Raw genomic sequence first — 16964 nt, forward strand, 5'->3', positions numbered from 1 at the left:
GGGTATTTTATAGTGTACATAGCATAACAGTGTAACAGCACATGGACATAATTTATAAATACACAAATATAATAGCAAAAATATCTGGATTCCACTGACTTCTACTTCTATTGGCAAGTAAATTGTAAGTTAGACTGTGCTTTCAAAACTTCACAGATTAGGGCCAGCCCGTGGCTCAGGCGGTTAGAGCTCCATGCGCCTAACTCCGAAGGCTGCCGGTTCGATTCCCACATGGGCCAGTGGGCTCTCAACCACAAGGTTGCCGGTTCGATTCCCTCAAGGGATGGTGGGCTGTGCTCACTGCAACTAGAAACGGCAACTAGAAACGGCAACTGGACCTGGAGCTGAGCTATGCCCTCCACAAGTAAGATTGAAAGGACAATAGCTTGACTTGGAAAAAAGGCCTGGAAGTACACACTGTTCCCCAATAAAGTCCTGTTCCCCTTCCCCAATAAAATCTTAAAAAAAAAAAAAAGAAAACGTCACAGATTAAGGAGGAAATGAAACTGACAATATTTCATGCAAACTACAAAATTAATTCTCCACAAGAAAATTTTGAAGACCAATGGAAGTATTATGATTCTGCTCAACATCACTAATTTAGAGTCAAAAGTTTCACAAATACCTAAAACTTTTGGCTCTAAATGCAGAATCCATAATCATTCTCATTTCAAATAGAACAAATGGTCCTCAGGTACTCGGGAATCTTCCTGTAAAGATTCCACTTGAAAAAAAAGGGACATATGTTTGACCCTTGAACAACGTGGGGGTTAACGGTGCCTATCCCCAACACCATTGAAAACCTGCATATAACTTATGACTCCCCAAATACTTAATTTGTCCCTTGATATCCATGGGGGGTATTGAGTCTAGGGTCCCTCATGAATACTAAAATCCATGGATGCTCAAGTACCCTATATGAAATGGTGCAGAACAATGCATACACTTAACACTCTTTCATCCAGACTCCCAAGCCTGGATCAAAAAGTACAGGCATTTATGGAAAAAAATCCGCATATAAGTGGACCTGAACAATTCAAACCCGTATTGCTCAAGGGGCAGCTGTATTCATTTTCTTCTATAATAACTTGTATACATACCTATAAGATTCCTGGCCAGCTCTGCAGCAATATCACAAATTTTTTTCCTCATACTAGACTGTGTTTCCATTTGAATAATCATTAGTAGTTCACTCTTGATGGCAGTCTGGACATCAGAAGGAAGAGTTGGGTAGACTTCATCAAATGCAGAGGACAAAAGACGTCTTAGCAGCACGGCAGCCATCTGTCTAGCCTAAAATTGATAATTGTTAATAACTTGGTGTCTTACTAGGAATAAAATTTTCAGCAACCTAGATTCACTGTCATTGATATATTTCACTATTCCATTTTTACAACTCATTACAAAAGCATTTTGTTAGATTTGTAAAAAAATAGGTAAACTACATAAAACTATTTCTAACCACATTAGTCTACTGTATTTGTTTATAGCTGAGGAAAAGCCCTAAACATATTAGATCTCAAATAGGAACACATATCATAGCAATGACAAACCTGTCTTCAGTTCCTATTTTTAATATAGTTTTTGGAGAAAAACAAATCTTAACATAAACTGCAAACCCTAAAATGCTCTTTTCCTGCTTCTCCATTTGGCTCTCATTCTAATATATGAAGTACCTTTCCGAACTAATCTTACGCTCCCAGCCCGGCCTATCTTGCTATATTACTGTCTTTTCATCAACCTCTTAGCTAAAATGTTATCAAATCCATTTATCTTTATGCTTCATTCATGCAAACAAACATTACAAGTTCTAAACACCTAACAAGTGCTAATCAATCTCAAAGTGTATATTCTTATCCCATTTTCTAATCTTCAGGATATATTTGTTTGCCATGTTGTGTGTAATATTCCTCAGATTAAAAGAAAAATCAAAACGAATGTCTTTCTAAAATTTTATCATATTAAATCAATAGGCCAATGAAAATATTAAACTCAATTATTCATGTTCTTTTTCTTTTCTGGGCTGCAGCTCTTCATTATCACTATAATTAGAGACTATGACCAACAACAACAAAAAAAAGAATTAAGCTATACAAATAAAACTTGCCATTTTTTTTTCCTTTTACTTTTCACTAAGAACTCTTTTTATCTGAACTTTTGGCAGGTAACAAACTTAAAAAATTTATGCTCTAGAAAGGATTCAAAGTGGTTAAAAATCCCCATAAAAGTGACTGGAATTTGTGTAATTTTTCTCACACTTACACTGAAAACTATGACACCACAATCAAGATGCTGAGGCTAGATCAGTCATCTAATTCCTAAATCAATCAAGATTTAAATAGAGTTTAACAGAGGCCTTTAAAAATAAAATTCAATAATATTCATATTCTCAGCTCTAAAATTTATTTTGTAGCTAATTTGCATCAATCTTCAAGAATTAAAATAACTAACTTTGTAGAGATTTAAGTTACCTTATGTATGAATGCTTGCTCTTCATATTTGACATTAATTTTGAATTGAAAAAATACATTACAAAGGTGAAGAAGCATCTTGTCATGTTTTCAAAAAAAACCAGGACATGTTTATACTGTTTTCTGAATGTTAGAGAACATTAAGTCGCCAATTTAAAGTCAGGTGTATTACTACGCAGAAGTTTAGTGAGATTTCATTTCCACCGTGTTAATATAAGCATTTTACATATAGTGTGACTGTAAGCAAAGAAGTTTCACTTTATAAATTCTAAGTGCAACGTTTCATAGGTGGGGTATGTTTTCTAGACGTAGGTATTTTGATGCCTTTTCCAAAATAAACAGGATATTCAATTAACATTCAATATGTATAATTACTTTTGTGAAGAAAAAAATACCTGCTAAATGCACAGAAGAGGTAAGAAACTATTAATCCAAATATAGTAGAGTAACTAGGTAATTTGCTAAAAGCAATGATTTTTAAAGGACTATAAAGTCTCTCTTTATTCTTAACATACAGCACATATTCTTCACCACTTCAAGAGGACTATAACCTTACAACTTATGAAGACAGATAAAAAGTATTTTTTCAGAAACATTTGGCAACCCATTAAAACACTGAATGAATTAAATTTCCTCCTTTAGAATGAATTGCTTCAAGGAAATATTTTTGCAGCTATAGAAAGCACTTAAGTTTAATAGTTTCTACATCATAATTATTTAAAAACGATGAACTTTTAAAAATCCTGGACACATCATCTTACATGGGTAAAAAGAGAAATTCTCATTCTTAATAAGAGTACTTAAAAAAAATTCTAACTCCAAAGTAGCTTTCGGCAAATATTATTAACTTCAATGCTCTGGTAACATCTATGCAGTAAACAGTTCTCACTACCCACTCTGACCACCATCTAATACACAACTCATTTGTAAGAATATATTCTCAAATATTGAAATAGTACCTCCTCAGCAGCTGCTGTATTTCTGATAGCTTGTAAGAGGAATGTGATCTTTGACTGGCCTGGGATATTCTCATAGGTTTCCTACATGAAAAAGAAAAACTTTAAAGATTATAATGTTAGAAAACTTCATGAGTACATAAGTGAAAAACAATGAAACAAAGACTGGGAAAGTTTTAATGAGAAGACGTTGTATTAGAAGTCATATAATCTAGGTCGGCTGTTAAAATTTTTTCCTGTAACATAAAATATACTTCAGATAGGTTAGGAAAGAGAGGGGATGTCTAAGGAGTTACTTATCAAGTTCCTTTCTACCTTTATTTCTTAAATAGATTTTTTTTGATGTATGTGCACATCTCCCCAACTTTTGCTCCCCTGATTAACAAAACTCAAGGCCTAAGAGGGTGTTAAGTGTGACCTGAGCTACCATGCTGCAAAGTGCTCAGTCAGTATCTCCTTACATCATGGAAAACTGCTTATCTTGTCAACACTTTTTAGACCAGATGTAGAATTGTTTCAGATTAGCACTACTTACAACCACCACAGACATACCTCAGGTGAAGCAAGTCAGAGAAAGGGAAAGTATTCAAGTTCTTTATACTATCCTTTCTTTTAAGCAAGGGTTATTCTAAAACTATATTATATACACAAATAGATGAATACAGTCAGAAGAAATTTGACCAGATTTTAATATAATTTTAATAGATTTAGAAATCTAGGTTTTATGACTTTAGATACTTCTTTCCTTCTCCATTAATAACATAAAATGAGAGCAAACTGGTTAACAATAAAACTAAATTGACACCAATGAAAAAACAGATTGTCAGAGTAGATCAAAAGACAAGACCGAAATATATGATGTCTATAAAATTAAGTTGAAGTACAGATCCACATGCATGTATAAAAATTCTAACCGTAGCAATCTTTTACTGTGGAAAAGAAACTATTATTTTAAGTACACTTGGAACTGTTTTCCCCAAGAAGCCTATTTAAACTGATTGACTAGAATTGACATTAAATAAGTAAAGACAGTCCACGCTCATCTGTCCACTTTAAGGGGTATAATGTAGATAACATGTTAATTTCTCAGCAGTCTTAAGTTCAGTTTGTCTGCTCTCCAACAGCTACCACCCATATAATTTACCTGGTTTCCCCGGAAAGAGGTGTAACAAGGACAGAGGGAAAACAGTGCTTCTCTGAATCCACATCTACCTTACACCTTTTATTGAGTGCTGGCTCCAGGGCATCCTTGAAGTATTGACAGATAAGGGCATAAAGGCTCAGAAGTTAAACGACTTGCCAAGGGTCACAGACAATAAATAGCAGACAGAACTCTGGTTTTCTCAGGCCAACTGTACTCAAAACCTCCCTGGCACTGAACGCTCTCTGGGTTTCACCCCTAGGGACTGACTCTACCAAACAACCAGTTCTATTTATGCAGTGCTACCCAGTTTTCAAACTTCTCAATTTGGGGAATAACAAATTTTGGGGAAAGGAGAATTTAAAATCTTCTGATAACCTCAAGCTCCTCTCACGTACCTAAGCACACAGGAACATAACAATGCTGAAAACTGATAAAACGTATTCACAGCTGAGGAAAGAAGATGGTTTGAATATATTTATCCAGAAATGAGATAATTTATGTAAAGATATTCACAAAATAATTGCAAAAATGGGTACATACATTGAGGTTTTTCACTTAATCTTTACCAAAGCAACTCAAAAACCAATATAGCTTTTTCATTTAAACACAGTCTCTCACATTACAATAAAAAATGTCTTTTTATTTCTTGTACCTAGCTTAGCCTCTGATGCGCTGTAGATACTATAAATGTTAACACTTAAATTTCCAGTTGTTAATTCAAGTTTTGGAAAAAGAATTCTTTACTAGGATTATCACTCGCAGGAAACCTGTTATAAATTTTGAGGATCTCTACCATTGGCCTAGCTGGGACTAACAGTTGAACGTTATGCTAATTCTAAGAGACTTATAAACAAGACGTCAAATATTGAACTCTATTCCATAATGAATTAGAAGTCAATGGAGGGAGAGTTTAGCATGAATGACATTTGACTCCTGAGAGAGGGTTCTCCCCATTTGATATGTTCCACTGTGGCAATGTAGATATAGTATTACATCTATACCAAAACATGGGTCAAGGACAATAGTTCGACAAAAAGAACACAGCCTTAAAATCAAAAGTGTAATTTTTTCTTAACCTAAATAGACTGACTTCCACAAGGACAGGCGGGTATAGTAACTTTTCCTCTTTGTATTCCCAGTACCTAGCACATTAGAGTACAGCAAATATAAAGAATATTTCTAAGAATATTCCTAGCACTAGCCCAGGCAGGTTCAATAAATGTTACCAGCATCGTAGTAAATAAAATTTCAATTCCATTTGATTCTACCTTACAGTCACACAATGTAAAGCAAATTTCACCTCTCCCTTTCCAAAGGAGAAATACTAATATATACTTATCTCACTCATTCCGTCAGTATTTATGGAGAGCCTATCTTGTATACAGAAATGTAAAAGAGACAAAAAAACTTTTACCTAGTAAAAACCCTGGTTCCTCAAAAATCAGGTACATTTTTCAATATGTTAGCCTCCTTCAAGTCAAATATCATTAATGAAGTTCTCTATTAGAATCAACGAGGAACAAAGTCAATGGAAAAAATTAATAAGAATGTAAAAATCCATGCATATGACTGATAAAATACTTATTTTATACAAAAAAGGTCATGAATGCCACGGACATTTAACTTTGGATTACCTGTCACTGATTCATTCATGTTAATTATTGTATTTTGAGACAAGGGCATTCAAATCATTTATTCAAATATCAGAAACATTTTTTGTAAAATTAGAAAAATCCTTAAAGATTTTCAAAAATAGAAATAAGACATAAACCCTACCAAATTGTTTATACAATGTAAAAACTTTTAAAACTTTTAAAAGTTTTGAAGCCCATCAATGATTTCAACAATATATTACAATAAAACTCTTTTACTGTATTTGACTTCATATTTGAAGAACAAGTCACCTTAGTAAACAGTTTAGTCTTTAGTATGTCAACTAAGTATTTTTGATAGTAAATTACAAACCTACTTATTGAGCCCTCGCCAAGTCTTTAGTTCAAAATATTTTTCTATATTTACTGTATCAGACTGTAATACTTAATTTTATTTAGTTTGATTAGTTATAATAGGCTTATAGCATATGGTTAAAAAAAGCATATTAAGGCATCATTATGTGCAGTCATTTCTTTTTTCAAGTATTTTGCTTCCTTTACACACCCGGCTTAGTGCTATATTATATGGTACCAGGTAGCTTCCCCTCTAACAGTTACCTTTTTTATGTCAAATTAAGAAAATTCTATAATACTTTACATATTAATACATTGCAAAGATATACAAAATAAAAATATAATATCTGAATGTTTTCACTAAGAAGAGACTAAGAATAACAGTACTTACTTTCAATTGTTCTTTATAAGAAAATGTGCTGAATGCTGCTAACTATCCCCAAAGTGATGGAAGTGATAAAAGATTTACAACAGGCACCAATTGGAATTCAAGCTGAACCAGACACTGGTATGTAGTACAATAGAAAGAGATTCACCACTAGGCGTGACAGTAGAGACTTAAGCAACTGGAGGTAAGGGGCAGAATTAAACTAGCTTACTAATAATTACAATACTGTTCTGCTTTGTAACACACAGAAATTTCTATTGAGGGTTGAAATTAAGAATTTTGGTGAAAAATTACCTCTAGAGTTAGCAGAAAGTATTAAAATGTTTTCACAGGCATCATCACACCCCACTGATAGTACAAGTTGATCAACTAATCAATTGCACATTACTTCTAAGAACAAATGCTGCTTTTAAGTATTCTACAAATAAATCTGGCAGAGTCTGAAAAGATAGGTATACATGTATTCCTATATATAGCACTGTTTTTAAGAGCAAGACACTGGAAATCTCAATGTCCATGCAGAGGATGGGTTGGTTGAATAAATAATAGATCCATACTATGGAATACTACATAGCTGCTTTAACAAAATCTCTTGTGAGACAATGCAAAATATATTGAGTAAAAATCCAGGCTGCACAGTAGGATGTGTATTATGAACACATTCATGTAAAAACGAATATGTATATATACATGCGTTTAAAGATATTTTCAGGGAAAAGTCACAAGACACTTAAAAGTGGTTACTTTTGGGGAATGAGGTAAAGAACTATTTGCACTGTATGAATTTATATTCTGAACATTTATGACCCGTATAATAAATAAGTCAAAAGTCATTAGGATAAAGTTAATAGTTGTTTAAAGTGGTTTTTCATACAGAACTGAACTTTCAGTGTATTTACTTTGCGTATTATAAAGCCACTGTGTAACCAGCATTCCTAAATCTATTTAAAAATCTATAAACATTGTGATTTTAATGACAACCATAAATCTTGTGAGTCCGGAGCAGGACTTGTGCTCAATTTCATTAGCTATATGTAAAATAAATGGTTGCTCTGTAAAAAGATCTGGCTGAACATCTTGCACTGAATCGTATAAAAATCTTCAATCACATGGTGGTAAAGAACTCCATGTATTATAATCAACTTCGAAGATAGGTTCTGATAATACACTTAAAAGACACTGCAAAGTTTCTGCCCTTCTCCTGAAGTGTCTCACATAAATCCTGGTCTCAACACTTGACAGTATAACATCAGTCTTTTACTGAACCAAGTGTCTTACTGCCACTTGGTAAATGAACTTGCAGGTACATTTGAAATATTGTCTTTTGAAATTATATCCAGAGCTCCACATTTTGGAAGCCAGGAGCCAGAGGTGGTTAAAAAAAATGAGATTCAGGTTAGATTTAATGAAATGCAAGAATTAAACATACAGCATTGGCCCAGTTAAAACCACGAAAGTCCCAGGACATCCCATTTATGAGACCGCAAATCTCTAGAGATCAAAAAGACTGTCTGAAGAGCAAAGTTAAGGTGGAAGCTGCTTAGAAAGAAACCCTACAGGTAACTTCACAAGACTGTGGGTGAGGTGGGAAATCCAGCTTCTGATGTTAGGAACTAGACGAGAAAGACGACTAAATAGAAATAAGTGGAAAGAAGGCCACAGGGCAAGACATTTTAAAAGGAGGGGATGAGGAAGGGAGGCACAGATGGTAGAGAAGAGGGGAAAAGAGAGAAGTAGGGGTGATGGGTCAAGTAGCAGCCCGGGTTTGGGGGACCAAGAAGGTTGGGCAGGGGAGGGTCCCCCTGGGAGAAAGCGGGAAAGGGGCGAGGGAAGCCCCTAGGGCCCGCCCCACACCCCACATCCCTCCCCCACGCCCGGTTTCCCCATCTGGGCGGGGGCAGCGTGTCAGGAGCGGCCGCACGTGTGTGCGAACCGCGGCGGGGAGGTAACTGGCGCCGGTTGCCGTGGCTGCAAGAGCCGGAAGGGCCCTAGGGCACCGCCTGGAGTTGCGGGCCGCCTCACACGTGGGCTGCGCGGCCGCCGCCCTCCGGGCCCGGCCTGCGCCGCCGCGGCTGAGCGACCGAGGCCCGGCGGGACGGTATTGGGGAAAGGATCGGCGCGCCGGCCGGGGCGCGGAGTCCGGGCGACGAACTCGGTTACCTCTGCCTGTTTCCGGACCACATTGTCGGGGCTGAGCAGGTTTCCCAGAAGCAGGTAGAACTGTTGCTGCTCCGCCGCGGCCGCCGCCATTGCGCTAGGCGTGAGAGAGAGAGCGAGAAGGAGGGAGGGGAGACAGAAGCCGTGAGGCGCGCTGGCGGGCCGGCAGGAGGGGCGGGGGCGGGCCCAGCGCGGGGACCGGCACCAGCAGCGGCGCGGGACAGGGAGGGCCGGGCGGGAAAGGGCGGGGCAAAGGGGAAAGGGGAGGACGGGGCGGGGCCTCGCGACCCCTCACCCCGCCGCGGCCGCCGGCGTCAGCGCCTCATTGGCCCTGGGTGCGCGGGGCGGGGCCGAGGCCGCCTCCGCTGGGGCCGCTACGATTGGCCACGCACCCTGCAGTGCCGTCACCGGTGGCGCGCGGCTGGCCGCCGGGCTTGGTATGGGCCTGGTGGGTCCGGCACTTCGCAGCCTAACTGCGGCCGGGATTGCTTTGCGGGGGTGGCAGGAGGACCTGGCTGGCGGGCCTAGCGGGCAGAGGGCTTGAGGCCTGGCCGGGGAGGAGGGGCTAGCTCAGCGCGGGAGATTTCGGCGCTGCCGGCTGGCCGACCAGGTCCCCGCCAGCCCCTCCCCGCCGCCCGAGGAGCGCCCCCAGCTCCAGTCTTCTCGGCCCCTAAGACCCCAAATCCCCCAAATCCCCACCCCCAGGGAGTGAGCTCCTTTGAAACTCACGTCCCGTTTGAATTCCACGTCCAATTCCATCGGTCAGACCCTCCGACTTCCCCCAGGGCTGTGACTCAGGCTGCGCCTTCCTCCCGCCCAGTACTCACCAGTGACTCACACAAGAGGGGTTACTCAGCCCTGTGCTCCCCCTGCTGATGATGTCCTGAGATGTCCACGTATCACACTTGCCGCCACCCCCTCCCCACTCCAGGATCTTTGAATTCCTTAGTTTTGGGTACCGTTCTTTTAACGGTTGGGGGAAGTTGAGAGAGACGCCCTCCTCCCTAAGACAACACTGGTTTGTAGGGCTGATCTCTCACTAAGTGTTTATTGATTCCTACCGGTACCGGGAGGGGGGATCAGAGACCTGGTTTTACACTAATGCATAGATACCGTGTTTCCTGGAAGATAATACCGAGCCAGACCATCAACTCTAATGCGTCTTTTGGAGCAAAAATTAATATAAGACCCGGTCTTATTTGACTATAATATAAGATCGGATATAATATATAATATAATACTGGGTCTTATATTAATTATTGCTCCAAAAGACACATTAGAGCTGATGGTCTGGCTGGGTCTTATTTTCAGGGAAACACGGTAATACACCCAATCTTCCTTTACTACTGGAGCTGCCAGAAACTGAGAGAACAGTGTTGAAATCAAAGGGCACTTCTGTTGAACCCCTACTGTGTCCACTGCGTTGGGCTAAGGGTGACAATGAAGAAAATAATTCATTTTTGCCTCAAAAGGACACAACATTCCTAGTGAGAAAGTTACATACACATTGAGTGAAATAGAGAGCACAACACTTATGGCAGCCCGTAGTATTTAATTTAGGGAACTTAATATCCTGTTGACTTGACTGCTGAAGTTCTGCTCTTTGGAAGTCTACTTAAAACATTTGCTGTACATTAGAATCTGGGCCACTGTGTCCAGAATCTCTGGGCTGAGGCCCTGGGATCCCCGTGCAATTGTGATTGCCAGCCAAAATATTTTAAAGTATTCTAATTGATTTGTGGAGAAAACTCCCTTAGAAAGTTTTAGCTGTGACAGTGATAGGGTTCTCCACAAAAGGTCTGCCGACCTATCTTTGTAGAAATGATATTTCTTAGATGTGACAATTTGTCTACCCCATACATTAATTTGGGGTAGGTTTTGTCAGCAGTAGGCATGTCCGGATTCTGAGGAGGCTTTCTCCTCGCCTTATTTTGGGAATTACAAAGATTTAGATTTTGGGAATTACAAACTAAACCATTTTTAATGACTAGATAACTAGTGAAATAAGATAAACTGCGTAGAGACTTGCTCAGAGTATGGCCTGATCTCTAGTTACTTTTTAATACCTGCTATGGTATGTGTTTTTATTGGCAATAACTCTATAGATTACATATATTTGTTTAATAATTAGTAAATAATAGAAATTCCAGCATAAGTCTGCAGATTTCAAAATAGGGAGTTTATTTCCCAAGATTAGATGATACAAGGTAAAGAACCTTGGAATTGAGTGGATTTGGGTCTTTAGTCTCTTACTAGTTATATGAACTTGAGTGAGCACGTAGTGTCTCTAAGCCTCAATTTCTCATCTATAAAATGGACTAATAATGGCTACTGAGGTATATTAATCACAAAAGTTCCAACATTAAATTATAATTGGAAATGAAATGTGGGGGTATAAAACTTTGAGTCTCGTACACTCCTGATTAGCTTCCATTGTTTTGGGTCCATTAACTGAGTGGCCAGCTCCTGCTGCTTTTCCCTTCAGCTTATTAGACCTGACACTACCTCTATTAATATTAGAGGATTTACAACCCCTTGTGAAAAAGGATGAGGTTGGGAAAATGGAAGATTGGGAGTTTCTCTCAACTGATTCATGAAACCTAGGTAATTTAGGATTTTTGATGTTTATCAGAAGTCACTGCACAGGTTGGTCATGATTTACTTGTAATACGATGGGAGACAAGACTCCTTAAGAAGAGAGCATCAGAATTCTCTCCAGCTACTGTTCTTGGCTTTATGGGTTTCCATGTTGATGGGAGTGTTCTAGATAGAAATGGGAGGTGGCTTATAAAACCTCTGTGAAAGCTTCTCTCAACTGTGATAGAATTTGGTCTTTTCTGTCATTTCTGGTTTATTAGGTGCTGAACTTAAATAAGATTCTCCCAAATGAACAATCTGTAATTTATTTTAAGTTGCCCCAAAAGAACTACAGCTACTTGTCCTGATAGTTGTAAGCATGTGTGTTCTCTATATCAGAACTTATTATGAGGGTGAGTTTAGGTAATATAAATGCAAGTATTAATATTATAATCTGTAACTGTACACAGATGTATAGTGATGGTATTATTTAGAGGTATTTATATTAATGGTTAACATGATACAATGAAAAAAAAAACATTGATATTGTTTCCTCATCTGTAAAATGGGAATAATAGTTCTTCATAGGAGTGTTGTAAAAGTTAAGATAATATTTGTAAATGTGCATAGCATGGTGTCTGCATAGTTACTCAATAATTGTCAGCTATTATTAGTTAGATGGATTTGGGAGTTAAATAAGAAAGAGACCTTAAACAAGTAATTACTCTTAAAGCTCCATATGGTATAGATGTGTGTGTCACATTTGTGTGTCTGTAAAATATATTTGTACATTTTCTATTAGTCTCCCAATTATGCAGAATAAAATAGTATGTGGAATGGATTACGAATAGTGAATAGACAGTTGGCTGGGAAATAAGATGTTTAACTCTTTCTAATATTGGTTTTATTTGTTGCCTAGATAAGAGGCAGCAAAAAGGATTGAACTGTTGAAAAGTTGTTTACTGAAAATAAAAATGCCAAACTATTCACATTTCCTCAGCTGCTTTTTTATCAAGACTTTCAAGCCCCTGCTCTGAAGCAGTGTGTCATAGTCAGAGCATCCCAGCCAGGGGTAAGGGAAACCACATTCCCCAAGAGCATTGCATGCAAAAGGCCCTCAGCAAATTACTGAATTGAACACAGTCAGGGAAAATGTGGACTCAATTAGTTTTTTCTTTTGCTTTCTCTCTCATAGTTTTATATATGAAATTCATGAATGTCTGTGGGTGGTTGGATTCATTTTAGGGAAGTAGTCAAGTTTGGAGGCTAGGAGCACAGACTCCAGAAATCAGCCAGAATGAGAGTTCAAATAATTTCACAACTTATATACTATGTGATCTTGCCCAAGTTAATTAACCTTTCTGAGCCCCAGTTTCCTCTTCTATGTAACGGAGATAACAGACGTATCTTTTACCATGTGTTAAAATACTTGGCATAGTGCCTGGTACAGAGTAAATGCTTAATGAATGTTAGCTGTCATTACTAATGCACATTGAAACCTCCAAAATTTGTAAAGTTAATTCCGATTGCACATCTACCTGTGAGATTTTTTAGAATCCTACTATGTAAGCAGTCGTTATATGCAATGCATAATAATTGCTGTGGTTAAAAGTTTTTTTTAAAGTTTGATGTGATCTCATAGAGCATTTTACGGCCACTTTCAACTTTAAATGCTGTAGTTGCACTGTCCAGTGGGTAGCCACTAGCCATTGTGGCTATTGATCACTTGAAATGTGGCTATTTCAAATTAAGGTGTGCTTTAAGTGTAAAATAAACACTAAATTTCAAAGACTTAGTAGGAAATCAAGAATAGCTAACAATTTTATATTGATCACATGTAGAAATGATAATAACATTGGTTTAAATAAAATATGTTAATTACACTTATTAATTAACTATAATCTTTAACTATATTAACGATTTTGCCTGTTTTTACTTTTTAAAACATGGCTACTAGAAACTTTAAAATTACATATGTGATTTGCATTTGTGGTTCACATTATATTTCTGTTGGACAGTGCTTTACTAGAGAATAAAATAACCGGCTAGTTACACATAGGTGTCCTCTATACTTGGTTCATTAAGATTTAGGAAGTACCTTGTCACAAAGTGAAAATTAGTTACCTTATAGTGCTTCCGGTTGCTTCCAGTTTTCCGACTTGATTCTCAGGGATTTGGAAACATGGTAGAGTATTTTCTGAGCAGTGTTCCTTGCACAGGAATTTCCTTTCCCTGCTGGTTTGACATTAAACATATTAGTGAACCTTTTAGAAGGTAAGACTTCAGATTTGATCCTGTAGAATAAATCCTTATAACTTAAATCAAGGGCTGCTTAAGAATTGGAGAAAGGAAGAATACCTTTTATTACTAGTTTTTGATGTTATTTTCATTTAAATGTGATAAATGGATTTAAAAACCATCATTTGCTGCATTTTAAGACCTGAAACAAAAATATGCTTAACAGAAGAATTTAGTTTTTAAATTAAATGTTTTTCCTTAAAACACAAATAGGTTTAAAGTAAAAGGATGGAAAAAGATATACCATGAAAACAGTATAGAAAAGAGACCTGAAATGGCTATACTAATATCAGACAAAATAGATTTTATGATAAAATTATCAGAGACCAAGGGTGACATTTCATTATGAAATTTAGAAAGATCTAAATAAATAGAAAGACATTCTATGTGTATGGATTGAAAGACTTAATATCAAAATGGCAAAACTCCCCAAATTGATTGGCATATTTAAGGTAATCCCTATTAAAATTTTGACTGCTTTTTTTTTCTTTCAGAAATGCACAAGCTGATCTAAAATTCATATTATTTTATGAGACTACAAATAACCAAAACAATCTTGAACAAAAGTTGGAAGATTCACACCTTGATCTAAAAATACTTTGGAAGACGCACAAAAAAAGTTGGAAGACTCACACCGTGATCTTAAAGCTGACTACAAAGCTACAATAATCAAGACACTGGCATAAGGATAGACATATAGGTCCATGGAATTGAACAGAGAATCCAGAAATCAACCTTGTATTTGTGGTCCATTGATTTTTGACAAGAATGCTGTGATGGTTAATTTAATGTTTTGACTTGGCCCGGCTGTGGTGCCCAGTTGTTTGGTTAAATACTAGTCTAGATGTTGCTGTGAAAGTATTTGTGGATGTGACTAACATTTAAAATGAGTTGATTTTAAGTAAAGCAAGTTAGCTTCCACAAGGTGGATGGGTCTCATCCAACTAGTGGGAGGTCTTGATTGGAAGTGAAGACTGAGGTTTCCAGAGGAAGAAGCAATTCTGCTTCAAGACTGCAAACATAGAAACACCTGCTATCTTGCTCTGCAAATTTCAGACTCAAGGTTGCAACATCAACTCTTACCTGAATTTCTACTTGCTGGTCTGCCCTATGGATTTCAGATATGCCAGCCCCCACAATCATGTGAGCTAATTTCTTAAATCTCTTTATATATCCTATTGATCCCATTTCTCTGGAGAACCCTGACAACTACAGGTGCCAAGACCATTCATATGAAAGAATAGTCTTTCCAACAATTGTTATTGGTACAACTTGATATCCACATGCAAAAGAATGAAGCTGGACTGTTACCTCACAATACACAAATCTCAAAATGGAGCATAGATCTAAATGCAGAAGCTAAAACTATAGAATACTTAGGCAAAAAAACATAAGATTAAATTAGGAAGTAGTTTCTTAGATATAACACCAAAATCACAAAAGACAAAAGGAAAAAAAAATAGATAAATTGGACTTCATCAAAATTTAAAACTTTCGTGCTTCAAAGGAAACCATCAAGAAAGTGAAAAGACAACCCGTAGAATGGATAAAAATATTTGCAAATCATGTATCTGATAAGGGACTTGTATGCAGTGTATATAAAGCTGTGACACTCAATAACAAAAAGAACTCCATTAAAAAATGGGCAAAACATTTGAATAGACATTTTCCCCAAAGAAGTTATAAGAATACAAACGGTCAATGAGTACATTAAAAGATGTTCAACATCATTGGTCATTAGAGAAATGCAAATCAAAACCACAATGAGATATCACTTCATACCCACTAGGATGGCTATACTAAAAAAGACAACAGCAAGTGTTGGGAAGGATGTGGAGAAATTGGAGCCCTCATACTGGAATCCTCACATGTTGCTGATGGGAATATAAAATGGTGTAGTCAATTTGGAAAATAGTTTGGCAGTTCTTCAAAAGTTACACATAGAGTTACCATCTGACCCAGCAATTCTATTCGTAAGTATATGCTCAAGAGAAATAGTAACATGTGTACACAAAAACTTGTACATGAATGTTCATAACATTATTCATAATAGACAAAAGTGTAAACAATCCAAATGTACATCAATTGATGAATAGATAAACAAAATGGGCTATACCCATACAATGGATATTATTTGTCAATAAAAAGAAATGAAGTATTGTGACATGCTACAACATGAATGAACCTTAAAAACATTGTGCTACGCGAAAAAAGCCAAACATAAAAAGTCACATATTTCTTAGTTCCCTTTATATGAAATGTCCAGTATCCACAAATCCATAGAAACAGAAAGCAGATTAGGGGTTGTCAGGGAACTGGGACATAGGGGTGGGGCAGGCGAGGAGGGGAGGAAACGTGGAGTGACTGCTAAGGGTATGGAGTTTCTTTCTGAGGTGATGAAAATATTTTGGTATCTGATAGTGGTGATGGATTCACAAGTCTGTGAATATACTAAACACTCAATTGTATATTTTAAAAGAGTGAAATTTATGGTATGTGAATTATATCTCAATAAAGCTGTTACTTTTTAAAAAATGTTTTTCCTTAGAGACTTGAAGGAAATTGATCCAGACCTCGATTACTGATTTTTTTTTCTATTTTGACAATATTTTTTAACTTAGTTCAGAATATATGGATGATAACATTCAAAGCCCTCAAACCTTCTGAACATTCCTAAATCATTATTTGGGGGGAAGGGAAATGGGGAGATTCGGGTATGATGCAGCCTATGTGTTTTCCTCTCCATCTATTTGCTACTTATAGCAATTATCTTACAGTTTGTACACAATGACGCACACATTTTACCTCATGCATTACGATGACATACATAGCAGAATATTAATTTTGACATCAGTCCACATCTCAGATTAGCATATACTGCGGGATAGATTTTTAATGGTCTATAGTTAATGAGAAAGAAACAATAGTTCATATTCTTTTATTCTATACACTATGTACAGTACTGCTTTATGCCACATTTTACTGTATTAGTATTTATTTAACAAACATTTAATTTATTCACTTAGT

General features: G+C 37.2%; 1 protein-coding gene and 1 long non-coding RNA gene across 3 annotated transcripts in view; one reads left to right on the forward strand and one right to left on the reverse strand.

Annotated features, from left to right (window-relative positions):
- IPO5 (importin 5) overlaps window positions 1-9200 on the reverse strand; it is a 39682-nt gene extending 30482 nt beyond the window's left edge. The window contains exons 1-3 of one of the 2 annotated variants that reach the window (XM_074329439.2): window positions 9066-9200; window positions 3431-3529; window positions 1101-1293 (exon numbers count right to left, since the gene is read on the reverse strand). In XM_074329439.2, the coding sequence (XP_074185540.1) occupies window positions 1101-1284 (184 nt within the window). In that variant the 5' untranslated portion in view covers window positions 1285-1293; window positions 3431-3529; window positions 9066-9200. The remainder of the gene's footprint in view (window positions 1-1100; window positions 1294-3430; window positions 3530-9065) is intronic. The other variant, XM_019756911.3, reaches the window with a different exon arrangement.
- On the forward strand, window positions 8981-16472 carry LOC148755121 (uncharacterized). Its single transcript, XR_016019171.1, has 2 exons — window positions 8981-9119; window positions 14432-16472. It is a non-coding gene; the product is annotated as an uncharacterized LOC148755121 (long non-coding RNA).
- Window positions 16473-16964: the final 492 nt, after the last annotated feature.

This window comes from Rhinolophus sinicus, chromosome 16 (assembly GCF_057876585.1).
Source record: "Rhinolophus sinicus isolate RSI-liver-muscle chromosome 16, RSI-T2T, whole genome shotgun sequence".
Taxonomy (NCBI): domain Eukaryota; kingdom Metazoa; phylum Chordata; class Mammalia; order Chiroptera; family Rhinolophidae; genus Rhinolophus; species Rhinolophus sinicus.